This window comes from Aquarana catesbeiana, linkage group LG06, assembly GCF_042186555.1.
Source record: "Aquarana catesbeiana isolate 2022-GZ linkage group LG06, ASM4218655v1, whole genome shotgun sequence".
In the NCBI taxonomy this organism is placed as follows: Eukaryota; Metazoa; Chordata; class Amphibia; order Anura; family Ranidae; genus Aquarana; species Aquarana catesbeiana.
The window spans coordinates 86,178,768-86,206,611 of NC_133329.1; the positions used below are offsets into that span (position 1 = coordinate 86,178,768).

General features: G+C 45.7%; 1 protein-coding gene across 2 annotated transcripts in view; it reads left to right on the plus strand.

Annotated features, from left to right (window-relative positions):
* Positions 1-2,281: 2,281 nt before the first annotated feature.
* LLGL1 (LLGL scribble cell polarity complex component 1) overlaps positions 2,282-27,844 on the plus strand; it is a 134,385-nt gene continuing 108,822 nt past the window's right edge. For both annotated transcript variants that reach the window (XM_073636375.1, XM_073636376.1), the window contains exon 1: positions 2,282-2,488. In XM_073636375.1, coding sequence (XP_073492476.1) covers positions 2,408-2,488 — 81 coding nt within the window. In that variant the 5' untranslated portion in view covers positions 2,282-2,407. The remainder of the gene's footprint in view (positions 2,489-27,844) is intronic.

The following is a 27,844-nucleotide window of genomic DNA, read 5'->3' on the forward strand; positions in this document are numbered from 1 at the left end:
GGAGTTCCTGCACCTATTCTCCGACAAAAAAAGCACTGGGAATATACTATAGTACGCCCTGTGTGAACGAGGCCTATTTGTCCTGGAGACCACAGTCCCTGAGACAGAAAGTGAGGGGAAATCCAATAATGATGAGTTGTCACCAGAGAAAGAGGTGAGGGAAAACATCCCCATGGGGACACCTGTTTCCATAACAACTCTCTAAAGCCCCATTCACACTTTAGCATGAGCGTAGCCAAACGATGTAGAGGCTTTCTCTGCGTGTTTGTACAGATGACTCGTAGTACAGGAACAGAATTGTGCGTTTTTGAGCCACATAGACATTAACCACCTCCCATCCACGCTATAGCTGAAAGACGGCTACAGCGCGGACCTAATTTGCCTATGGACGCCCTCCCATGCTCGAGCGGCCCGCGTGCCCCCTGCAGGGAGCGCGCAGCACGCTCTGTGATCAGCGAGTCTATGAGACTCGACTGATCACAGATCGGAGTAAGGGGTCGGGATCGAAAGACGGCTATAGCGCGGACCTAATTTGGCAAGTCCCCGAAAGACGGCTACAGCGTGGACCTAATTTGCCGGGAGGGCGTCGAAAGACGGCTACAGCATGGACGGCTACAGCACAGACGGCTACAGCGTGGACCTAATTTGGCAAGTCCCCGAAAGACGGCTACAGTGCGGATCTAATTTGCTGGGAGGGCGTCCATAGACGTCCTCCCGTGCTCGAGCGGGCTGTGTGCCCCCTGCAGGGTGTGCTCAGTGCGCTCTGTGATCAGCGAGTCTATGAGATTCAGCTGATCACAGAACGGAGTAAGGGGTCGATCCTGACCCCTTACCACGTGATCAGCTGTCAGCCAATAACAGCTGATCATGTTATGTAAACAGAGCCGGTAATCGGCTATTTTTTCTCCTCACGCTAAAAAAAAAAAGCCGATCACTGGCGGCTGTGAGAAAGACATCAGTCCTGTTTGTGGAAAGCCTCTGCAGAGGCTTCTGTGCCCACCTGTGCCACCTACCAGTGCCCACCAGCGCCACCTACCAGTGCCCACAGTACCACCCATCAGTGCCCACAGTGTCACCTATCAGTGCCCACAGTGCCACCTATAAATGTCACCAATCAGTGCCTCATCACCAGTGCTGCCTATCAATACCACCTACCAGTGCCCATCAGTGCCACCTATCAGTGCCCATCAGTGCCCATCAGTGACATCTATCAGTGCCACCCATCCACCCATCAGTGCCACCCATCAGGGCCCATCAGCGCTGTCTTATCAGTGCCTATCAGTGCCGCCTTATCTGTGCCTATCAGTGTCGCCTTATCTGTGCCTACCAGTGTCACCTTATCTGTGCCTATCAGTGCAGCCCATCAGTGCCCATCAGTGCAGCCCATCAGTGCCCATCAGTGCAGCCTCATCAGCGAATAGCAATGAAGGAAAAAAATTACTCGTTTGCAAAATTTTATAACAAACTATGAAACATGTTTTTTTTTTTTTCAATAATTCTTGTCTTTTTTGTTTGTTTAGCAAAAAATAAAAACCCAAGTGCTGATTAAATACCACTAAAAGAAAGCTCCATTTGTGTGAAAAAAATGTAATTTGAGTACAGTGTAGCATGACCGCGCAATTGTCATTCAAAGTGTGACAGCGCTGAAAGCTAAAAATTGGTCTGGGCAGGAGGGGGGTTTAAGTGCCCAGTAAGCAAATAGGTTTAAATGGGAGCACCTGAAAATTGCATGTAAACAACAAACACTCCCATTAAAGTCTATGGGGCCATAAATACACAATTCTACCCCCCCCCCCCCCAACTGGGAGGGGGGGGGGTCTAATGTAGGATTCTCTTCACTCAGGAGAGATCTCCTCTCCTCTCATTTCCTGTTATATCTTCAGGACAGGAAGTGAAGAAGGATCTCACCAGGGGGACCCAGACAACCAAAGATAATTTGATAGGTGTTTAACTCTTCCATACCTCATCTAAGGAAAGTTTTGGGTTTTGCATACACCTCAGTCTCATGGGGATTTGTCAGCTTTTCTATCCCTATAATGGGTTTGTGTTGTGTGGAGACGGGGGGATGCTCTCTGTGGAGAAAGGAGAAGGACACACAGACCATCATATTAATTGTGCTTGGTTTATTATTTCACATTGGGAGGCCCAGAGAGTACACACACTGCTCTGCACTTCATTTACTTCATACACGAACAAACTACAAGTCCCGGCAGCCCGCGCCCCGCGCAGGCGCACTAGTCGGGCTCGAGTCCCGGAGGCGGAGCTACAAAGCTAGTAGGTAGAGCCTGAAGGAGGCGCCGCTGATAGGTTGAGGCAGGCGTCAGTCACAGGCCGGGCTGGATCAAGTTGCCCGGCGGTCGGCTGTGTGAGTGCTGGGGGAGAGTGCGGGCTCCGGGACCCGGGCAAGATGATGAAGTTTCGCTTCCGGCGGCAGGGGCACGACCCCCAGAGAGAGAAGATCAAACAGGAGCTGTTCGCCTTCAACAAGGTGCGGGAGAGAGGAGGAGGGGAGCCTTCCATGAGGGAAAGGGGGGTGCATGAGGAGAGGTCCTCTTTATGGAAGAGATATGGGGGGGGTGCATGAGGAGAGGTCCTCTTTATGGAAGAGATATGGGGGGGGGGGGTGCATGAGGAGAGGTCCTCTTTATGGAAGAGATATGGGGGGGGGGGGTGCATGAGGAGAGGTCCACTTTATGGAAGAGATATGGGAGGGGGGGGTGTATGAGGAGAGGTCCTCTTTATGAAAGAGATAATGGGGGGGGGGTGCATGAGGAGAGGTCCTCTTTATGGAAGAGATATGGGGGGGGGTGCATGAGGAGAGGTCCTCTTTATGGAAGAGATATGGGGGGGGGGTATGAGGAGAGGTCCTCTTTATGGAGGAGATATGGGGGGGGGGGTGCATGAGGAGAGGTCCTCTTTATGGAAGAGATATGGGGGGGGGGTGCATGAGGAGAGGTCCTCTTTATGGAAGAGATATGGGGGGGGGGGTATGAGGAGAGGTTCTCTTTATGGAAGAGATATGGGGGGGGGGGTATGAGGAGAGGTCCTCTTTGTGGAGGAGATATGGGGGGTGTATGAGGAGAGGTCCTCTTTATGGAGGAGATATGGGGGGGGGGTGTATGAGGAGAGGTCCTCTTTATGGAGGAGATATGGGGGGGGGTGTATGAGGAGAGGTCCTCTTTATGGAGGAGATATGGGGGGGGGTGTATGAGGAGAGGTCCTCTTTATGGAGGAGATATGGGGGGGGGTGTATGAGGAGAGGTCCTCTTTATGGAGGAGATATGGGGGGGGGGTGTATGAGGAGAGGTCCTATTTATGGAGGAGATATGGGGGGGGGGTGTATGAAGAGAGGTCCTCTTTATGGAGGAGATATGGGGGGGGTGTATGAGGAGAGGTCCTCTTTATGGAGGAGATATGGGGGGGGGGTGTATGAGGAGAGGTCCTCTTTATGGAGGAGATATGGGGGGGGGTGTATGAGGAGAGGTCCTCTTTATGGAGGGGGGGTGTATGAGGAGAGGTCCTCTTTATGGAGGAGATATGGGGGGGGGGGGTGTATGAGGAGAGGTCCTCTTTATGGAGGAGATATGGGGGGGGGGGTGTATGAGGAGAGGTCCTCTTTATGGAGGAGATATGGGGGGGGGGGTGTATGAGGAGAGGTCCTCTTTATGGAGGAGATATGGGGGGGGGGGTGTATGAGGAGAGGTCCTCTTTATGGAGGAGATATGGGGGGGGGGGTGTATGAGGAGAGGTCCTCTTTATGGAGGAGATATGGGGGGGGGGGGTGTATGAGGAGAGGTCCTCTTTATGGAGGAGATATGGGGGGGGGGGGGTGTATGAGGAGAGGTCCTCTTTATGGAGGAGATATGGGGGGGGTGTATGAGGAGAGGTCCTCTTTATGGAGGAGATATGGGGGGGGGGTGTATGAGGAGAGGTCCTCTTTATGGAGGAGATATGGGGGGGGGGGTGTATGAGGAGAGGTCCTCTTTATGGAGGAGATATGGGGGGGGGGGTGTATGAGGAGAGGTCCTCTTTATGGAGGAGATATGGGGGGGGGTGTATGAGGAGAGGTCCTCTTTATGGAGGAGATATGGGGGGGGGGGTGTATGAGGAGAGGTCCTCTTTATGGAGGAGATATGGGGGGGGGGGTGTATGAGGAGAGGTCCTCTTTATGGAGGAGATATGGGGGGGGGTGTATGAGGAGAGGTCCTCTTTATGGAGGAGATATGGGGGGGGGGGGGGTGTATGAGGAGAGGTCCTCTTTATGGAGGAGATATGGGGGGGGGGGTGTATGAGGAGAGGTCCTCTTTATGGAGGAGATATGGGGGGGGGGGGGTGTATGAGGAGAGGTCCTCTTTATGGAGGAGATATGGGGGGGGGGTGTATGAGGAGAGGTCCTCTTTATGGAGGAGATATGGGGGGGGGGGGTGTATGAGGAGAGGTCCTCTTTATGGAGGAGATATGGGGGGGGGGTGTATGAGGAGAGGTCCTCTTTATGGAGGAGATATGGGGGGGGGGTGTATGAGGAGAGGTCCTCTTTGTGGAGGAGGGGGGGGGGGGGTGTATGAAGAGAGGTCCTCTTTATGGAAGAGATATGGGGGGGGGGGTGTATGAGGAGAGGTCCTCTTTATGGAGGAGATATGGGGGGGGTGTATGAGGAGAGGTCCTCTTTGTGGAGGAGATATGGGGGGGGTGTATGAGGAGAGGTCCTCTTTATGGAGGTGATGGGGGGGTGTATGAAGGGAGGCTCGTGTTCTCCTTTTACTGAAGGGATGATAGTAGTTTTCTTTTTTGTCTGGGATTTTCTTGTATTGAAGATAATGTGGTGTACTTGCAATGTTCCCCTTTTTTCTGAAGAGATGGGGGTGCTTGTGGAAGGGTCCTCTTTTATTAAGGGTTGGGTGTGTGTACATGGAGGGTTTCCAGGTGTACTTAGAATTCTCCTTTATGCACACATAGAGGACCCTTATTTTGGGGAGGTGGATAAAATGCTTGCTGGAATCCTCCTATATACTCTATACACATTAGAAAGGGATCTCTCCTCCATAGATTTACTGGGATCCAGGAGTTGAGAAGAAAAAAACATTGAAGACCTTAACCCAATATAACAAATCGGATGTATACATTACTGATCAATATTGATTATTGGTGCTATACATTACTGATCAGCATTTTATTGGTGTGCCGCATATTACAGATGAAGAGTTCATTATTTGTGTACCATACAACACTGGTTTGTTTGTTTATTACAGGTGTGTCGGACATTGCTGATCAGTATTGATTATTGGTGTACCATACATTGATCAATATATATTATTGGTGTACCATACATAATTGATAATTCTAGATTATTGGTGTACTATACATAATTGATCATTCTATATTATTGGTGTACCATACATAATTGATCAATACATATTATTGGTGTACCATACATTATTGATCATCAGTTTTGTTATTGGAGCGTTGTTCCTGCCTTGCAGCATGCTTCCCTTATTGTTTCCATTTGTTTTGCTGTGAGTGGAGCGGTGGCGGCACTCCGGAGTGTGACATCTGTCCTGCATTACTGGCTCCATGTATCGTAGTACAAAGGATGTTGAGGGTTTCTTTTAGTTCTGCAGTCAAGCTGGCCGACCTGGGACTCCACAGCCAGAGTGTCGGCAGAGGCGGATGCTTGCTAGAACCAAGACTGTAACTCTGTTACTTTGCTGTTCTGTATTCGTTTACTTTGTGATAACAAAGAACACACCATTTCACCAGGACGTGCGGTGTGTGAGGTGGTCTCTTCCACCCTCATTGGACACTCAATGTTGGCAGTCTGATGGTGTGTTGTTGTATCTGTGCTGACATACACTGGTATCATGTTGATGTGTTTGTATAACAACGTACAGTTATGACTGTTAGTGCTCGTTCACACTTCTGCACTCTACAACCCCATCTTCAAGAACTTAATGAGGTCTATACCATAGCGTTTGATGATACATGTGACATCTGTACATAAACCCCTGTCTGCTGTAGCCTGCATGCATTCTCTAACACTTGGGGAAAAGGAGAACATTCTGCAGTATTTGTTGCCTTGCCTTTTTAATTGTTTAATTTGCATATTGTAAAGGCACACTGTTTTCCAGCTCGGATCCTACTGTCTGTGCCAAGTATCCACTACTTTCCACAGACATAGTCACTTTGATACAGTCACACATACCCCACAGTAACAAACCCGTACTGTATCAAAAGTATCGTTTTGTAGCTATTGGGAGAGGAGAGTGAAGTCTGCAGCAATGTAGATTTTATTCACAGACGGTTCTCGGCAGAGAATCCCCTTTCTGTCGGTAGATATGTTGTCTTTGACTCCTGGAGAACACAGAGGGGTTGATTTACTAAAATTGGAGAGCTCAAAATCTGGTGCAGCCGTTCCTTATAGCCAATTGGCTGCACCAGATTTTGCACACTCCAGTTTTAGTAAATGAACCTTACTGCTCTCTGCTGCGCCGTGAACCCTAATTTCCTGCTAGATAATAAATCCCATCTACCGATGTCACTGCAGGCTTGCACAGTGGAATCCAGCAGTTATGCATCCACACGCTGTCAGTGCAGGTACAATCTTGGTGTCCTAGTAGAACACCTCGTTGCCTAGAAGTAAGAGGCAGCAGTTTTACTTGCATAAGGGTTCATGCACATGATTTTTGCGTAGGAACTTGCTGGCAGCAGAATCCTACATAAAAAAATCTTGTCCGAACACTGTACGCATCTAACCTTTTGTGCTGCATTAACGCATGTACAGTGCTACTGCCCTAGGTTGCTAGGTCTCCTGCTGTCTAGCTTCCTGGGTTGCTAGGACACAGACAGCTCCTACCGCGTAGCATAGCATATTAGGTCGCTAGGGTGCAGGCGGCAATTCAGGGATGACGGGTAAACCTCAGTTGTGTGTAATTGCAGACGCAGGCACTGCAAACTGCACATTGTTGATGTTTACATGTTACCTCTGAGCTGCAGCAACGGCCAATCGGGTACATTTGCACTGTGCACTAGGTTAGCATTTCTCAACATTTTTTTCAGTCACGGCACCCTTTAAAAGTATGCAAAGTCTGGAGGCACCCCAGTGTAAATGGTAGAAAACCTAAATAATAATTATCAACGGGGAAACCTGAGCTGGGGACAATTCACACAACTGCCTTAAAGTGGTTGTGAACCCTTCCATATGCCCAGTGAAGGGATTATCCTTGGGTGATGCACAGAGATTAAACCAATCCTACATAAATTGTATCTGTCTATCTGCAGTCTTCACTACATCCATTTAAAGTGCTAAATTTATAAGCTTGTATGAGAATTCAGAAAAAGAGGGTGGAGAGCTAAAGTTGCACTGTGGAAGCTCTAAGCCCCAGGACTATGTCAATCTCTGACGAAATGCGTAGAGTGGGCGACGTGCTGATGTCATCGCGACTTGTGCATCCCGGAAGCGTGGGTGCTCGTATGTTTTTTACTGGCTGGTGTTTTTACTATTCCTCCATGTGTGAGAGGTGCTTTTAAACTAATAAATCTTTGAATTTATGCAATGCAGAGTTTTTTATTTTTGAGTGGGACATTCTTAAAATCGAGAGATTGACTGCAGGACTACAGGTCCTTGGTCGGATTGCAACCCAAAGGCCCTGGCGAGGTATTTAGCCACAAGCATTACTGGCCTTTCAAAAGGTCCAGTATAGCTGGTAAGCAGGTATTTCTTGTCATCAGTGGTGGTCTTTTATGATGCCCATTGCACAGGGGATTGAAAGGGATCATATTGTGTCCCAAAGTCTACACATTGACTACTAATTCCAAGATTTTGGCACTGCTGTCCACCTATCATCCTGCACTTCACATCGCTTTTTCCAATAAGGAGGACTGTTCACTATTAGACGTTTTATGCTGTATATATTAGTTAAGCGCGACTCTGTTTTATACTATGCTGTTTTTGTGATATTGCACATCTGAGTTGCTGCTGTCCATGTCGTTTTTTTTACCTTCTGTCATTTTTAAGCGCGGTTTCTCTAGTCGTCTGTCCAGGATAGCACTAGAGAGAGGCTCCACCTCCAGAGGCAGGAAACACAACATTCAGATCCATAAAGGGCGGCTTCCATCCCTCTTCCCCAGTCTGTGTTTCCTCCACAGGAGGAGGAGGCTGGATGGGAGTTCTCCTTCCCCTGAACCTAGGGACTGTCTAAGGGAGAGGGGGAAGGAGGTCTGCAAGTACCTGGACAAGGATGGCAGGCATCTGAGACCCCCGGTCAAGCTGTAGAGGAGCTGGTACCGGCGTCCTCCTCCAGGATAGCTTGGGGAGGGCTGGTGTTCCCCGCACGGGGCTGACGGCGGCCTGCTAGCTGGATACTATGGTATCCTGGAGTGAATCCAGCAGGGGGCAGGCATAGGCCTTGAGTTCTGGCCTGTGGAATGCAGGAGGAGGACGGGGACTTCCGGCGCACCACTTCAGGTTCCGGGTCATGCAACGAGCGTGGACGCCGGATCCATGGCGGTCTAGTTAAAAAAAAAAAAAAAAAAAAAACACGCCAGCCACAGGATGGTCCTGATCCTGATCCCTGCACCATAAAAACAATTATAGACGCTTGATTGTTTTTACAGGGTGAGGGGATGTTCCACCACCAAACCCCTCCCCCCCCCCCCCCCCCGTTCGTCCGTGCAGTCGACGAGCCAGGCAAGGAATCCGCTGGTGGCGGAAGTTTACCATAGAGAATTCTGCAGACCAGATGGTCCTCAGCAGTCTCTCTGACCTTCGGACACCCGGATGCAACATTATGACATTAAGTCCGGCCCCGCAGATGTAAACCCTGCCGTGTACTCTGCTGGAGAGGCCGCGGTCTCCTTTTAAAAAAAGTCGTCTTTCCTGGCTAGAGGAGATCCCTCAATAAGAGGACCTGTCATGCCCGATTCCTATAACAAGTGATGTTTACATTCCTTGTAATAGCAATAAAATTGATAAAAACGTAATTTAAAGGGAAAGTTAAAAATAAACAAGCGATTGTAAATGTATGTCACGCCCACATATGTACATAATGTTCAAACCACACATGCGAGGTATCGCCACAAACGTTGGAGCGATAGCAACAATTCTAGCCCAAGACCTCTTCTAACTCTAAACTGGTAACCTGTAAACATTTAAGTACCAAAGTTTTGCTCCATGCCACGAGTGTGCGCAATTTTTAATCGTGACATGTATCTATTTACTCAGCATACCATCACCTTTACATTCTACAAAAAAAAAAACTGGGCTAACTTTAGGTGTGTGTGTGGTTTTTTTTTTTTAAATTCATGAAACGTTGTCTCTCTCTCTACCCCCCCCCCCCCCCCCCCAAAAAAAAAAGCGTTTGAAAAATTGCTGCGCAAATACCGTGTGACATAAAAAGTTTCAGCGGCCACCATTTTATTCCCTAGGGTCTCTCTATCTCTCTCTATAATTTGGGGGTTCTGAGTAATTTTCTAGCAAAAAAATGATTATTTTTACATGCAGGAGATGAGTGCCAGAATAGGCCAGGTATGGAAATTAACTTCACATCAGAGTTCCCCCATCAAATCAGAGGCTGGCATGCACTTTGGCAACTCATGACACTCATCTAGGAAAAACCAGGTCCCATGCTAGCAGCGCTCCACTGTGCCACGGCACCCTGGTTGAGAAACCCTGTGTAAGATGCATTTAAATGTTCACAGGCATAGAATGTGAACTAAAGTCCATTTGCTAATCTTTTGGATGCAGATTTTACTTTATTTTATGGAGCTATGTGTATAGGCCCATAGAATTTAATACAGATACCTTCTAATCCTCCCTTCTTCTTCCTTCTTTTTTTTTTTTTTTTTTTTTTCCCTGTATGCATGAATTTGAGGATTCTCTGCTGATGGCAGTCTGTGAGTAAAATCTACATTGCTGCAAATTCTACATTCTATCTCTCCCAGTTGTTACAGCTGAATACTGGTGATAAAGTAGCAGTTTGTTGGTGTAGTCAGTGTCTGGTACTGTAGCATCAGAGTGTCTGTGGAGCAGACTAGTTGGATCTGAGGTGGAAAACGAGGTGTGCCTGATATGTTCTATTTAATGTGGGTTTGGCTGCACTCTGCACTCCTGCTGCTGGTCAGTGTTGCTCCATGCATATTTGTGGATTTATTTAATTGCTCATCAACTTTTTTTAAAGGGTTTTTTTTTTTTTTGTCCATTTAACCCCATCCTGCCTGTCCTGGCCATCCTTTTTAAAAAGTCTAAATGCTCTGGGTGGATCAGCAATTATGTGACCACTGTTGGCTGTCACAGTAGACACATGAGCATGTACAGGGGGTCCCCTACTTACAAACATCCGACTTACAAACGACTCCTACTTACAAACGGAGGGAGACAACAGGAAGTGAGAGGAAATCTACCCCTAGGAAGGGAAATTCACTCCTGTAAGAGTTAATATGGGAAAAAGGTGTCTCCACTGATGCTTTATCACCTATCCTTATTTCCCTAATAACCCCAAATTTTCAAAATCCAATTGTCATTGGGACAGAAAGTGAGGTGAAATCTTCTGAACAGGGGCACAGACAGCAAAACAAATGTTACAGGGGTAATAACCCTTCCCTATGCTATCTACAAAACTTAAAAATAGATTTTTTGGCTGGAGCTACACTTAAAAAATGTACCTGTTCCGACTTACAAACAGATTCAACTTAAGAACAAACCTAAAGTCCCTATCTTGTTTGTAACCCGGGGACCCCCTGTAGTGTGTTGTGAGTTTTTTTTTTTTTTTTTTTTTAATGCATTTTTGACATTTTTGCATCTTTGTAATCTGCCTAAGAACAAATTTTGGTTTAAAAAAACGCAAAATGCATGAATAACGCACAGCAAAAAGTACTGCTGAAACGGATCAAAAGCATAGGTATGAACCAGGCCTAAATGCAGCATTTAAAATGTCCTGTGTGTGCATGAGGCCTAAGTGCCAGTTGATGACACCAGCGGGCGATGCAAGATCGCATGTGATGACCATGGGATGCAATTTCAGCCATACAGATTATACCGATTCATGTCCAAACTGTCAGTTCACAGTGTAATATACGAGCTTAAATAGGGGTGCACTTAACAATGTATTGATACTCCCGGCAGTTCGCATATGGCAGTGTAAACTGTACGATTTGGGAACCCGCAGTGGATACGCTGGGTTCACGCATCGCACAAGTGTGAACCGGCACTTAGGGAGCTGTTTTATCTGCCAAAAGATTTGTCTGTCCATCCAGTCCTATGGCTCATCCAACCAGCACAGTCCTGTCTGGCAGGATAGGAGACCTGTGTGTTTTTTTTTTTTTTTTATTTATTATTATTATTATTATTATTATTATTTGATGTAGTTTAGTAATACTTACAGGTCTTGTCCCTCTCCCTAGTCTGAGACTGGACATTGAAAGGAGAATCAGCAGACTGAGCTGTCATTTAGCTTCCTTCCCTTTGAGCATGCTCCTTTGAACTGAAGCACACGTGATTTGCTCCTTGCGTTGCTTCTCCCTCCCCCAGTCTGAGCTTTGCTGTAAAGACTGCGAGAGATCAGCAGCAGTGAGGCACAACAAAGGGTTAAAACCGTATTTTCTAAAAGCAAAAAAAGTAAATGTATAAAATGCCAGTTTGATATACCATACATTTGCAAACTAAATGGCACTGAGGGTTTGCATGTACTTTAAATCTGAACTCTGGGATAAGCAAATATTGTGTGTGTGTGTGTAATATATAGATATAAAATTATACGCTTGGTGTGCTTTGAATTTCTTCCCGATCTGTGATAGTTTACCTTCCTGTAATAGACCGGTCACTGCTGCTCTCTCTCCTTGTGCAGGGTGAGTGGTCTTGTCTCCGCCCCCTCCTGTAGTTATTTGCAAGCGGCAGTAGTGGATGGAGCCTGATTGGCCCCTCCCACAGCTCTGCTCTCTGCACAGGCTGTGTACAGTACACTGATCATGTCACTGCTACTTTTACAAGGTAATCTCTCTCTTTTCGAAAGGATTTGGTGCACACAAAGTGGATCAGATTCTTTGTGGCTGTTGACTCTTTTTGCCTGAAAGTTTTTTTTGGACCCGGAATTCAGCTATGGCTTGCCACTTGCCACCATCTTTGGAGTCTGCAGCCTTAAATACTTCTCTTCTGTACCAAAATAACTTTCCTGACATGGAATGTAATAATCCATACCACCCATCCCTCTTCCGACACAAGTCTAGAGTCTAACAACTTTATAACATTCTCCTGATGTAATAAATTCTTTGTGTACGATAAGATAGAGCTGCATTAATTTTGGGCATTTCCTTCGCTCTAATATTGTACTTGGCGACAACTATTTTTATTAAATGCATTGAAGACATTAATCTCTTCCCTTCTTCTTTTTTTCTTTTTTTTTTTTTTTTTTAGAAGGAAGTTCATCACAATTCCCCTCTACGATGTAGAAATAGTTTTTGATACTATCGTTTGCAAAGTATTCCTCTGTGGAAAGTCAGAAATTTTTTTCTTTTTTTTTCTTTCCTCTTCTTTTTTTTATTTTTTCGTTAATGTGTATAAGCCTAGGTTTTGTGTTTTTTTTTTTTTTTTTTTTTTTTTTTTTTCTATTTTTGGTGCAGCGCATTTCTGAAATGCACAGATGTGAATGGAGCCTCATTGTTCTCGTGTTATCGCACCAATTTCACTTTCAGGCCCCATTCACATCTAGCAAAGTAGGAGCGAACGTTTTATGGCTTGTTTTTCCTGTGACACGCATAGGGCAGCCCGTTGATTTAAATGGGCTGTGCTATATGTGGCTTATGGGACATGTTGGCGTTTTGTGGGTTGTGTGTGGTGTGTTTTTTTTTTTTTTTTTTTTTTAATCTTCATGCATGAAGGTAAAAAACCTTCTGCCTTTAGAACCACTTTAAAATACTGGGCTCTCTTGCTATGAAAGGTCCTTGTTCAGGCATCCTTTTAAAGATGAGACAACTGTTTACATACATAAATAGTGAACCTGCACACCTCCTCGCATACAAAACTCTGCCAGGAGTGACACACACCACTACCTTTCACCTGCTGCTGGGGATGGAGGGGCACAAAACCTCTGGACGGTTTCAAGGATATGTGTATGGGGCAACAACTGTTTTTCCTCTTGTGCTCCTGCATTGTCCTATGTGCCCTGGGTGGAGAACACAAGCGGCCATGCCAACAATTTGTACAGGTTTGGTCCACTAATGTCACGATCAGAAAGGTGGTCCAAGGCTGGAGAGAGCAACCGTACCAAGAAAAGAAGGTGGGGGGTTGGTGCTGCGCTAATCCTGAGGTAAACTAAAATAGCTGGGTGTACTGGGTGTGGGCTCCTGCCTGCATTATGGTATGGGGTGGGAATTCAGCCCCCCGACGAGTAATGTGGCACTGTGTGGACGTCCTAGTGATGATATATAAATATATATATAATTGGAACCTAACCCAGAAAAAATGTATATGGTAAAGCAATAAGGTATTGTTGAAATAAATGAATCAATAATTATATAGTAATATCAAATAAATTACTCAGATAAGCTGGTGATTACCTCTAAAACACTAAAATCAATATAAAATGCTGTGAATATAAATCCAGAAAATAAATATAGTATAATCAATCGTGGTTCAAAGATGTGACTAAAAACTTCAATGTCAGAAAGCCAAAACAAATTGTTTTTTTTAAAAAACATACAATGTTCTAATGAATAGCCAAAGTGATCTATATAATAGTGCATCATGCAGGGGGTGCTTCAAATTCAAATAATAAAGTTCAAATAAAAGAGACTTCGTGCAGCAAAAGGCAACTTCAATGCTTCCTTGGTGTTATCAAACAATCACAATGTGCAAAAGACAGCTGGGTTTAAATAGCATAGCTTCAGAAGAGTGGTGACTGTGAGGTGTATAATAGAATTATCACCATGCAGCGATCCTCTAGTGGTGGGTAATGGCCTCTTACCTCACTATACTGAGGTTACAGCATAGAGCAGCAAACACTATTGGTATCTCCTGTGCAGGGGGGTCCTAGGTGCTGTGCTGTCATTAATCAGACCTCAGATCCATAGGAGAGCAACATGGTAAAGTGGAGAGAATAAAGTCCCATATAGTGTAGTATTTCAAAGTTAAAATCAGGCTTTATTCAGATTAAACATCATACAGGGTACTCACACGGTAAACAGTAAGCTGTACAATGCATCCATACAAGCTGCGAACTTGTACACTGCTAACAGTGGGCGGTGCCTGTCCCTACGCGTGACGTCACGGGTCACGTGGCTTCATCAGGGGTGCTGAATTCTCACCCCATACCATAATGCAGGCAGGAGCCCACACCCAGTACACCCAGCTATTTTAGTTTACCTCAGGATTAGCGCAGCACCAACCCCCACCTTCTTTAGTTGCTATCTCACCAGGGTTTAAGGCTGAACCCCATTCGGTGCAAGCTGCTTCTCCCAATTCTAAACCACCTACATCAGCACTGATTGGTAGCGCAGGAATAACATTCCCCATATTAACCGTACCAAGAAGCAAAAAAAAGTAAAAAAAAAAAAAAAGATGAAATGAATTCCGTCCAGTTATGGGTTTATATCTGCTTTTCTATACAGATCATAGTTATTCATATGCAATCATTTCTAGTATTTTAAATAGTGCAGTGCCCAGCAGCGTAGTGTCCCTCCATAGCCTTTACTGAGGGCTGTGACCCGGTTTGTTGATGTATGTGTGGTTATGTGGACTGGTTGTGTTCCAGCCCTTGTTCATTTGCTGGCACAGATTTTGCCCTGGCATTGTCTTGTTGTAGAGTCACTGAGGGATTATTGTGTTGTGTTGCTAATCACTACTGAGACTAATTCATTGCCCTGTGCACGTATGTCTGGTTGATCTTTCCCGGGCCTGGACCCCAGTGATTGTGTCTGCCTTATTTTGCAGCTGTGAATATTTCTGGGGACCCCACGGATACCTGGCCTGCTGCAAGGTGCAGAAGGAAATCTGGCAGCTGAAGTAATTTTAAATAAATTAGGAATCCAAGTGGGGAAATGCTGGAATTACTTTGTAAAATGCAACAGGTGTGCAGACCACTTTGAAAAGGATTGATCCTCCTGACAACATGGGCACAGATCTCACTGCCAAGAAAACATCAGGTGTTTCATCTGTGATGTTAGTGCCGATTCACACAGGGGCAACACGACTTCAGCGCGACTTTAAGCAACTTACAACGCAACTTCAAGTTGCCTCCAGGACTGGCGACTTTGGCTGTGGCCAATCAGAGAATAATCAGCTCTCTGGGAGGGAGGAGTTTGCCTGGGTAAACTAATTTCTTTTCCTGTAAAGTCGCTTCAATATAGATGGAGATCCGACTTGGAGGCGACTTCCATTGAATTCTATGGGTACAGGTCGCCTTGAAGTCGCCTTGAAGTAGTACAGGAACCTTTTCTGAAGTTGGAGCAACTTCAGTAGTGTATATTAAGATGGCTGTCATTGACTATAATGCAATTCCCAATGTGAAGCGACTTGAGGGCTGATAAGTCTGTTCCCAAGTCATTGTAGTGTGAACCAACCCTTAGCCATCTACTGAGAAAATTATATAAAAGAAAAAAAGTGTGTGTGAGAGAGAGATCGATCTATCTATCTCTTAAAAAAAAAAAAAAAAGTGTGTAAGATATAGATAGATAGATAGATAGATAGATATATCTCTCTCTCTCCTATCTCTCACTTTTTTTTTTTTAAGTCCATGGTTTGAGGGAAAAAGCTGTAATACAAAGTGAATGGACAAATCAGCAGTGTTGGCTGTTGTATTTTGACAGCTGGTGCCGGTGGCTGTCGGCATACCCAAACAGTGGATGCATCTAACTAATCAGATCGGATGACAACTCTCTCCCTGACTCCTTTTATATTGGGGTAGGTTCACATCTGTGTGGGTGATGCCGCTGTGGGACCCGCACAAATACCACAACCACCAACAAAGAGAAATGTGAGACCTGTGGGCAGGTGCAATTAATCCTAATGGCCCCCACTGGAAATCGCAGCCGTATTGGGAACCTAGGCTGGAATTTCAGAAATAGTGCAGGGACCTCTTTCCTGTGTATCATGGGGCACGGCAGTCCATCCAAATGAATTTGCTCATATCCACGCACACCGCAGCCCGCAGGGCCACTCGGGTGTGAACCTCGCCATTTTTATTTTTTTTCAGTCATAGGATGTCAGGCAAGAGGGGGCCAACAGGGTCACCCACAAAGGGAATTTCAGCTGGTTCTTAACGAACCAGCCAAAATGTGTTCACTGTATGCCTAGCTTAAAGAAGAACTCCTGGCAAAATGTTGGTTGGTCTTGTGGATTGCAGAGTAGATGTATACCCTCCGAGCGCAAGACTGGTCCCTGCCGATCCTGCCCCCCACATGCTAGAGGTCTTGTGAATGGACTGTTCCTGGTGTCATCCCACCCATAGACCGGCTCTGGACATGAGGACGGCAGGAACAGTCCCCCATCTGGACGTGGGGAGCACGGTTTTCAGAAGGATCGGTTAAGTATAGCTTTTTCCTTGCGCCCCTGGACAAAACGAGCAGTTAACCCATACAGTCCCACTGCATGGGGAAAATTAAAATATTTGTCTGGAGTTCTTCTTCTTTAAGGCTGATCTCTAGCTTTTAATGAAGTTAAAATAGTTTGGACTAAGCTGGTCTGGAAGAACTCTTACCTTCGCTACTAGCTGCGCCCACTTTGTGCACTGTATAAACTGTATGCAGCCTCAGCTACATACAGTATATAGCGCTGTGTTCCGGCAGCTCGATGGGAACTTCCTGTCTCACTCCCGGGACAAAATAGAATTGGGGCGAGCACTGCTTAGCCATTCATGGGGAGCTTTCTATTCTATAAATGTATGCAAAGCTTTCTCTGAATGGCTGCATCAGCAATTGTGATGTTCTCCATTTCCCCAGCCAATCAGAGGAAGTTTTGTATTTGTTCATAAAATAGAAAGCTCCCTGGGACTGGCTGAGCAGCCCCTCATTCCGACTTGATTTTGTTCCGGGTATGAGGAAGTTCCCGTCCCGCTGCCAGAACGCAGCGCTATATACTGTATGTAGATGAGGCTTCATGCAGCTTGTACAGCACACACAGCGGGCTTGAAGGGACTCTGTGCCCACTAAAGAAGACAGGGAAATAACCTATCCTGAGAAAGAGGTGTTTATACCATGCTCAACCTGTGGCTCTCCAGCTGTTGTGGAACTAAAAGTCCCATGAGGCATTGCAAGGCTGACCGTTTACAAACATGACTCCCAAAGTCAGAGGCATGATGGGACTAGGGTTGCCACCTCATCCCTTTAAACCTGAACACATATTAATTACACAGGTTCTGGGGCTAATTTAATGCTGATATGGCATGAAATTAGTTTAAATACCACCTTAACCAGCCACAGAACCTGTGTAATTAATACGTGTTCAGGGTTAAAGGGATGAGGTGGAAACCCTAGATGGAACCTGTAGTTCCGCAACAGCTGGAGGGCCACCGGTTGAGCACCCATGGTCTATACTCTGTGGTTGCTGGGGGCAGCACTAAAAGTCTTCCGACACTTTAACGCTCTCTACATGCAGGTATACAAGAGCACTTATTATTGTTAATAATAATATTCAGGATTTATATAGTGCCAACAGTTTACGCAGAGCTTTACAACGTTGGGGCAGACAGTACAATACAATTCAACACAAGAGGAATCGGAGAGCCCTGCTCATTAGAGCTTACAATCTAGGAGGGAGGGTGAAGAGTTACAAAAGGTAATAACTGGGAGATGAGCTGATGGAGAAAATAAAAGTACAATTTTTGGGTGGGGGCCAGATAGGCTTCTTTTGAAGAGAGAAGTTTTCAGGGATCGCCTGAAAGTGGACAGAGTAGAAGATAGTCCGACAGATTGAGGTAGGGAGTTCGGAAGTCTGAGGATGGGAGAGGCTCTGGGGGTGACAAGAGAGCTAGAGAGCAGGAGGTCTTGGGAGGAACAAACAAAGAGTGCGGTTTGGTTGGTATTTTGAGACCAGGTTAGTGATGTAGCTGGGGACAGAGTTGTGAATGGCTTTGCAAGTTATTGTTGGCATCTTGAATTAAATCTGTTGGGTGAGTGGCAGCCAGTGGAGGGATTGGCAGAGAGGGGTAGCAGACACTAAATGGTTGGTAAGGTGGATGAGCCTGGCAGGAGCATTCATGACGGACTGAAGGGGGCAATAGCCAATGAGGAGGGAGATGACCAATGAATGCTTTTAGATAATGTGATATGACTATATTATATGAATATATAAGAGAATTCATTATATGAATTATTTTATATAATCACAGGATTGGGGGCTGGGAGATGACCAAGCCATATTCCTTAACAGCAGTAAAGTCAGGTCACCAGCCTGGCTCTGCTGTCTGTTAGGCTTGTGCAACTCTCAGGAGTAAATGGACAAAAATACTAACTTTTTGTATTGAACCGATTTGCCTAGAGCAGGGTTTCCCAACCAGGGTTCCATGGAGCCCTAGGATTCCTCTAGAGCAGGGGTCTCCAAACTATGGCCCCCCCCCCAGTTGTTCAGGAACTACAATTCCCATCATACCAAGTCATGTCTGTAAATGTCAGAGTTTTACAATGCCTCATGGGACGTGTAGTTCTGTAACAGCTGGAGGGGCCTAGTTTGGAGATCCCTGCGCTAGAGGATGTTAGGAGTTCCTTCGGCAATGTGTAAAATCTGCCTCCATTGCTCTTGTGAAAGGTGTAAATTCCCACTGACACCATTGCTCTTGTGAGCTATCTGTAAGGCAGTAATTCTTCCCAATGGTCACAAATGTAAGGAGGATTCTTCCCACTGAAGTATCATGAGTTGTAGATCTAGTAACTTTCAGCAGAGGTTCCCTGAGACCAGAAAGTTATTTTAAGGGTTCCTCCATGTTGAAAAGATTGAGACAGGCTATGCTAGAGTTTACCTTTTAATATACGAAGCTTGCAGATACTGTGACTTGGCTGAGATGCAGCAATGTTTGTGAGTGAAAGGCAGTGCAGATGGAGGGAGAGGCTGGGGTGGGTGTCTCTATGTTTGGCTCTCTTCCCCACTTGTCCCCTGACTATACAGCTGCAAGACATTAAACAAGTCTATAAAACGCAGATCATATGAGATTGCGCACTGCGAGGGGTTTTGCTGAGCTTGTAACTAATCTGAGGAGAGCGAAACCTGGACTGCCTATGGATTTACAGGCTTGCGTAGTAAGGGGGAACTGGGAATGACTTTACACACCGTACAGTAACCCATAGCAACCAGATTTTACTAGTTTTGGGGTAGAGGGAGTAAAGAAATTTTAATTAGTTGCTGTCCATTATTCACTTTCTTGTTTTGCTTTTTAAGACCTTCAGAGGAGGAAATTCCCATTTGTTTGTGGGGGAGGAAAAAAAAAAAAAATTATTAACATTTGAGCAATACTGAAGATATTGGACCATGTAGAGGTAATTCTATTTGCTAGGAGCAATTGTTACCACGGCTGCGTTTTTCATATGCGTGGTCGGTCGCCAATCGCATCTCTGCAGGGGAGAAATTGGAAGGATTGTGACAGCAGCGTGCAAAACTTTAAAACTCACCTTTGAGTATATATATATATATATATATATATATATATATATATATATATATATATATATATATATATATATATATATATATATATATATATTTTATAAAATTATTTTTTTTGTAAGTTGGTGATGGGATCACTTTAAAGGACCAATTTTAATTGGCATTGAGGGATGTACAATTTTCTTAACTGCTGATCTGGGATTGGTGTACTTTTGGTTGTACATGTGCTCCTCTGTTTTCCCGCATTGCTGCTGCAGCTGTTTTTTTAGAGGTATCCTCCTCAGTGAGATTTGTCTGTACTGGAAGTGTTTTCCTGGTGCTGGGTGCAGCCGTGTTCCTCCTACACACTGTGCTTGGAGTGCCACTTCCCTGACTCAGCCTGGGAGAGGACGGTGAAGCAGCTGGGAGTGCGAATTTTGCCGTACAATGAACTCGTAAACAAAAACTAGTGAGGTTCCCTGCCTGCTCTATTCCCCTTCTCAGCCTCCCTCCTCGGTCTCCTGCTGTGCCCATACACAATGCAATGAAAAGAGAGCCGTAGTGAGAGATGCACAGGGCTGCCATTGCTGCCTGCTTTTTGAAAAATGTTAGTCGCTTGGCTGCTTCTGATTACTTTCAGTAGGAACCCTTGACCTGACCTACCACAAGTATGCATCAAGTGAAACCCTAGTAAACTTTTTATGTAAAGGTTAGATTTATTTTTATTCTTTTCTTCTAACGTTTTACCTGTTTAGCTATGTTTACTGTACTTAATTTTATTAAAGAGGAGTTCCACCCAGAAGGGAAGCTCCGCTTGTTTATTCCCTCCTCCCCATACATGTCCAAGTATCCTCTCCCACTTCTGTGTAAGATCACTGCATCGTTGTGTGGTGCTCTATGAACCTTCCAGCCCCTCCTCCTTAAACCCCCACCCCCTCCCCGCTGCCTTCTGGGAGACGCACAGGTCCCGGAAGACAGCAAGACCATTTAGAAAGCGCAGCGCAACTCGCGCATGCGCAGTAGGAAACTGGCTGTGAAGCTGCAAGGCTTGACTTGGGGTGCCGACATCGTGGGCTCCCTGGACAGGTAAGTGTCTTTTTTATATTAAAATTTAGCAGCTACAGTATTTGTAGCTGCTGACTTTGACTTTTTTGTTTTTGTTTTTTTTTTTTTTTTTTTCCAGGCTGGAACTAATAAACAAACACTCGCCTGTCCCACGATCCAGCGGTGTGGTTGTCCGAACCATCGCGTCTCTCCCTCTCCTCGCACCGGCATTTTAACTGTGGGTTACCCAGCTGTGACAGCTTGTGGCCTCACAGCCGGGTGCGCACTGAGCATGTGCAAGTTGCACTGCACCTCCTGAATGGTTGGGCAGTCTTCTGGGACCTGTGACATGTCCCAACAGACTGCGTGGAGGGAGGGGGAGAGGAGAACTTCTGCTTGGATTGCTAGGATACCTGTCAAAACTAGGTACCTACGCGCCCCCCCCCCCCCCCCCAATAAAATTACATGCCAAATGTGGGAGGGGGGGTTAGGAGTGTGAGGAGTGGTTAAAGCGAAACTTCCTCTTTCGGGTGGAGCACTAAACAGCCATGCAAGGTTCATCCTTGCATACTGTACCCTGGTAATACCAGCCTGTTAAAGGGGTTGTAAAGACGGAAGTTTTTTTTTATCCTTATGCATTCAGATAAAAATCCTTCTCTGTGCAGCAGCCCCCCTGAGCCCATCTCTATCCAGCGATGTCCACAAGTGCCTCGACCATCAAGGACTTTTCCTGCTGATTGGCTGAGACACGGCAGCGGCGCCATTGGCTTCCACTGCTGCCAATCAGGAGAGAGAGAGGGGGCAGGGCCCAACAGAAGCTCCGTGTCTGAATGGACACAGGGAGCTGTGGCTCGGGTCAGGTGCCCCTATTGCAAGCTACTAGCTGTGGGGGCACTCAACAGGAGGGAGGGGCCAGGAGAGCCAAAGAGGAGGATCGGGGCTGCTCTGTGCAAAACCACTGCACAGAGCACGTAAGTATGACATATTTGTTATTTTTATAGAAAAAAACCTGAGACTTTACAATCACTTTTTAAGGCTCCAATCACACTTGTGCGACTCCAAAGTCGTGACTTTGATGCAACTTTGGATGGGTGTTACTTGGATGCGACTTTGGCTTTGACTGTTGCATTGATGACATTTAAAGTGTTTTACCCTAAAAAAAACTAATAAAAAATCCTGTTCTTTTAAAGCATGTTCTACAGCACAGTGCTTGTGCTGTGTATATTGGCCCCCTGTAACACCTGAAATACCTGGTTGATCCTGCCAGTTTCTACCCTCCACTATGTAAACTGACCACGGTCCATCATGGCTGCTGAGCCCTGATGCCCCGCTGTCTCTCCTGTCTCCCTCTGTCCTCCTCCCTGCCTGTCAGCTAGTGACAGTGCCCGTCCAGCCCCCCCACACCAATGTCTTCTAATGCTGTGTGTGTAATTTATTTAAAAAATGCTGATTATACCTCATTTTTAGAGCGTCTCCCGGCGCTCATGTGACCGGCCAGCCCTTCCTTCCTTCCTTCCTTCCTTCCTTCCTTCCTTCCTTCCTTCCTTCCTTCCTTCCTTCCTTCCTTCCTTCCTTCCTTCCTTCCTTCCTTCCTTCCTTCCTTCCTCCCCCCCCCCCCCCCATGTCAGCGTGGGAATCTCGGCCCCGCCCCCTCTAGCTGTCAGACCGGGAGAGGAGAGAGCCGTCCGGTCATGTGGGCGCCAGGAGATGCTCTGGAATGACGTATAATTGGTGTTTAATGACACACACACAAGGGACACCCCCCCCCCCCCCGAGTATACATTGCAGTCTATGGCACACAAGTTGCATCAAAGTAGTGCATGAGCCTTATTAAAGTTGCTTAGATTTGAACGGCTTCCATTAAAATACATGGGCTGTGATTTGTTATGCGACTTTGTGTCCAAAGTTGCATGACAAGTTGCATAAGTGTGAATGGTGCATGACCGGAGAATGGATGTCACCTAGTGATGCTCCTTTCTGTATAAGACTGCAATATAGTGTGCCATGTGCATGTCTCATAGGTGTAACCCCCTGCATTAGCAAAGAGAATGTTTCTAGTCACACCCTCTATATCGCTCAACCCAAACCGTGAGTTATGTTATTGACATCCCAATCCATCGCAGTGCTACCTGTGAGAGGTGCTGCAATAAGATGGTCTATGCTGATGAGCCACGTTCGATGGGGAAACATTCCTGACGGCCGAGTCGCATATGAGGATCTGAATGTGCACCTGTGGCTTGAGTGCTGGCGCACAAAGCAGGAAGTAGAGGTTGGAACATGTATGCAGATAACTGTAGAGGCGTTTTTGGGAACTGATTAGTAAGAAAATAGTTGAGCAATTCAGCTACAGAGGCAATTCCCTGTAATACTATTTTTTTTTTTTTTTTTTTTTTTTTGATGAGTTTGGTCCTGCTTTGTTTCCCCTGACTTCCATATATCTTCTGGGTCATTGATTTAGAAAGTGTTTGGAAGCCTTTTTGGATCAGCATCTTCTTTCATAGAAAGGCATCCGACCAATGGCCTGCAATCCCCGGTTATGTTGCTGGCGGATCAATGGGCTGAAAACTGGGGCACAAAGTAGCTCCCTTCATGCTTTACTTTCATTCTGTCCCAGCCTGTTCTAAAAGATATAGTACTGAGGGCTCGTTCAGACAAACTGTGCTCCCTGAAGAGCGATCAGCATTGGATTTGTTCTTCAGAGAGCTTTTACTGCTTTAACCCTTCGGTCTCTGCACTAGTGCACCGCAAATGGGTCTATTCCGCACAGTTGTGGGGCGCTTGCAGAGCGGCCCTATTCACTTGAGTAGATTGTGTTTGGCAGGCGCTATGCCTGCCTATAGTGACAGGGGATATAATCCTTGCCGCAGCCACAAAGCATCAGGGCCGCAGCATGTGCAAACCCCTGGCCTATGCCTGTGCAGCTAAAGGGGTCAGGGTTGGGGAAGGAGTTGGGTGGGTGGTATGAAAGTGTCTCAACCGTAGGGTTTTGCTGTCCTCTAACCTCATGTGGGAACCAGCCCTTAGCCCTCTTGGGGCTGGCTCACACCAGCTGTGGTGGGACTGCGCTGGGCAGCTATTTATTTCAGGTACCTCCTATAGCGCCAACAATTTTCCTAGCACTTTACTTTATACATTGTACATTCGCATCAGTCCCTGCCCTCATGGAGCTTACAATCCAAGGTCCCTAACTCGCATTCATACATACACATATTAAGGCCAACTTAGACAGGAGCCAGTTAACCTACCTGCATTTCTTTGGAGTGTGGAAGGAGACCAGAGTACCCGGAGGAAACCCACGCAGGCACAGGGAGAACATGCAAACTCCAGGCAGGTAGTGCTGTGATTGGGATTCAAACTGTTGACCCTAGTCTGCTATGCCCAGGTTCTAACCACTTAGCCACACTGCTATTTCAGCACATTTGAACCGCATGGCCACGGCAAAATGCCATTTCCTTTGTGCCCGGTTCACGTCACTGTTTTGGTGATGTGTAGACATGAAGTGTGAACTTTTGAGATGTCTGTGGGATTTGGGTGGGAAAATGTAAGTGTCATTCCATCAACAGCTAGTATCTGATTTTGGTAAATGATGGAGAGGTAAAACCCCACGATGGTCCCTTCTATTTATTGGGCTCTCCATTGATGAGTTTTGTGTTGTGTTCCTGACCGTGCCTATTGTGAGGTCATCATTCATCCTGCTGGATTAGTATTTATTTTGCATTCTGGTGAATGTAACCGGAGAAGCTGGAAAGGCCAATTAACACTGTTTAGTGTTGCGGCCGTCCATTCTAATGAAGGGGTTGGCAGTGCACCACAACATCAAAAAACTGGCCTGCATAATTTTTTTGCAACAAAGAGCACCACAACACATGGTAGTGCCTTGTAGTGCTCTGTGTAAAGAAAATTTGTAAGTTTTGTATGTATTGCACACTGCCCTCACTGTGCACAGGGCACTGTTTTCATTACATGTTTACATTCTTTTGAGTCCTGATTAGAATTAGCCTGCCTATGTTACGCCCCTTGTTACCATAAACGTACAATTGTAATATTAATGTGATACCTACGTAATCATGTGTATAAAAACCTTAAATTGCGTCATAATAAAGCAGAACAGTTATTTGGAAAGATGTGCAGTGTATCTTTTGTGTCTGTTCCCTACTGCAGTAGTTAATAACTTGGAACCACTAATCAATATGAGGATAGGAGTTGCCTAGCTATAAAATGGCCGGGTCATCTGCCATGCATGTGCATTTGAGCTGTGTTCGCTTTGTGATGCATAAACCTTCTCCCCTTTTTTTTTTTTTGTTTTTTTTTTCTTTTCGCTACAGCAGCTCATTCAAATGAACCACAGTATTAAAAAAACTGATGCATCATTTTTGACAAGACAGTGCAACATAGCACCTGGTAGTGCATTACTATGGGGTTTATTTACTCATTTACTAGTTAGAAAATGCGAAATCAGGCTGACTTCTGCATAGAAACCAATCGGCTTCCAGGTTTTCTTGCCAAAGCTTTATTGAACAAGCTGAGGTTAGAAGCTGATTGGTTCCTATGCAGAAGTAAGCCTGATTTTTGCCCTCTCCAGCTTTAGTAAATAAACTCCAAAGTGTTGTGGTGCACTGGAGCTGCGGTGCGTTTTCCATGCATTATCAGGTGTGTTACTGCAGCTCATGTCACTGCAAAGGTATGAACTGGCCCCAACACATAAAAGGTGTGCAAGGGATACCCAGTGCTCCTATGTAGACAGGAACAGAGTTGGGACTTAAGGCAGAAAGATTTCACTTGGTGTATCCAAGACCTATAAGAAATTGCGGGGATGACCAATAACTTGCCTATAACGCCTTAATCCTTAATATCACTTTTTTGGATGGACTGATCCTTTGGGTCCCAAATGGCTCCTTACATTTCCAACTTTTGGCCCTGAAGTGGTTAAGCGTAAAGCGGACACCATCCGTCATTTCCCCGCAACCCCCCCCCCCCCCTCCCTTCAGCAGCCCCCTCTTCCTAGGGTGTCATTCATTGTGCTCTCCTTTTCTCTGATCTCTCCAGGACTGTGCACACAGGCAGTGCAGAGCCCCCCCCCCCCCCCCCCCCTTTGGGTGTATTGTACTCATCCGCTGTTTCAGTTGGGAAGACAAAAGCCCCATTTTCCACAGCTCTGGATTAGATGTTTTGTGGGAACAATAGTCGGCCCTAAACTTCTCCCATCCCCCTCCCCCCTTTTCTGATTCCACTCGGTTGTCACAGAAGTTGCAGATTAGGGGATAAGGGAGGAGGAAAGGGGGGGGGGTGGGGTGCGTTCTCTACTCACTTATTCTACTCTAGAAATAATAGCTCAGATATGAAAAGCTTTATAAAAACTTCCTCTGCCCTTATGAAAGCCTCAATACATCCTTGCATTTTTTTTTCCCTCCGGCGTCCACATTGTAGGGATGCGGCTGTTTTCGTTTCAAGCTTCCTCAGGCCAAACCCAGCTTTTTTTTGGCCCACTTGGGATCAACATCAGAACGTCAGCTGTGCACTTGTTTTGTGCTGCAGTACTAGATCTGGGGTGGTAGGTGGTTTAAAGCTCTGACAGACTGCCACACGGGTGGATATAAATCAATGATTTTTTTTTTTCTTTTAAATCATATATTTTTTATTTATTTTTTTTAATTTTTATCAAATTTTATTTTATATAATATTATTATTATTATTATTATTATTATTATTATTATTAATATTATTTTGTTATCTAAAGAGTTTTTTCTATTTAGGATACAATAATATTTAGTTTATTCAGTATGGAATGGAGCTTGGTTATGTAGCATGAGCATTTATATTCTGCTTTTTTTTTTTTTTTTTTTTTTTTTTTCTCATTTTTGGTAAACTCATTCAATGAATCCAAGCTCTGCAAGTGGAGATAACATGCACTGCATTGATGCATTCACACAAATTTCACAGTAACCATGGGATAAAACCAAGTACAGGAATATTCCTTTTATCCCATTGTTTTGCAAATCTATGTACACTACAAACTATATGATTGAATCAGTTCTGATATCGCTGTTTTACTAAACTGACAGCTTATTATTCTAAATAGGAAATCTTCATTTTGTTTGAAAATATTAAAGATTCTAGCTACCAGCAAGAATAAGTCCTTACATTTAAAGAGCACCTGTCATTTCAGATCCATCATGGCAGCGCCTGTTAGCTAGGGGTGCAACGGATCAAAAAATGGTTTGGATCGTTCCTCGGATCAGGAGTCACGGATCGCATCATTTTCGGATCAGCAAAAAAAAAAAAAAAATTATTTGAATTTACAAAAACCTGTTAAAATTCCACCACCATATAGTCCCCACTGTAATATCCACAATCTCTGTCCCCACTGTAATATCCACATCTCCCCTACGATTTGAGCTTGCTTGCTTGCAGTTGAGGAGGCTGATGATGACGTCAGCGCGCCGCTCACCTAGGCCGCCGCCGGGTGTACCAAGATGGCCGCCGCTCCGGAGCTAGGCCGAAGCCGCGGCCTTACCTAAGGCCGAGGCGGCGGAGCACTCCGCGGATCGCGTGCGGCTGAACCATTTGGATCACGGATCGGTGACGATCGGTTGCACCCCTGCTGTTAGCGGGCATCCACTCGCCTGCTGCTGCCATGTCCCTCACCTTGGCGTGTCACTGCCGCATCACCAGCCGTCCCATTAAAGTGAATGAAACTGTCGGTCAGTCAACAGCGGGTCAGAGGAGCTGATGCAGGACAGATGACAGTTGCTCTTTAAAAAAATATGATTTAAATCAAGCCTTTTTACTAGTGTTTTAAATCAAATCCACCCTGCTGCTACATACTCATGTGAACTTTTTTACTTGCCAATAAATTTGTAATTCTGTTCAGCTGCTTTTGAGATTCACAAACCTCTGCTGCACTGCACAGTACATCAGTTTGCTTGTTTTGGCTTTGCAGATTACTGAATTTCCTCTTTAGCCAGCTTACAAAACAGTAAAGTGACAGCATTGCCTCAGTCTGTTGTCCAGTACAGGGCCATGCATGCTGCTCCCTGTCATTGGTTGTTAGGATGCAGGTTGCTAAGATGCAGGTAGCAGGGCTGTACATCATCAATGGTTACTTTGACACAGGTGGTGGGGGGCGCACAGCTTCATTGGTTGCTAGGATGCAGACGGCAGGGCTGCACAGCATCAATGGTTGCTAGAACTCAGGTGGTAGGAACATGCAGCTTTATTGGTCGCTAGGATGCAGGCGGCAGG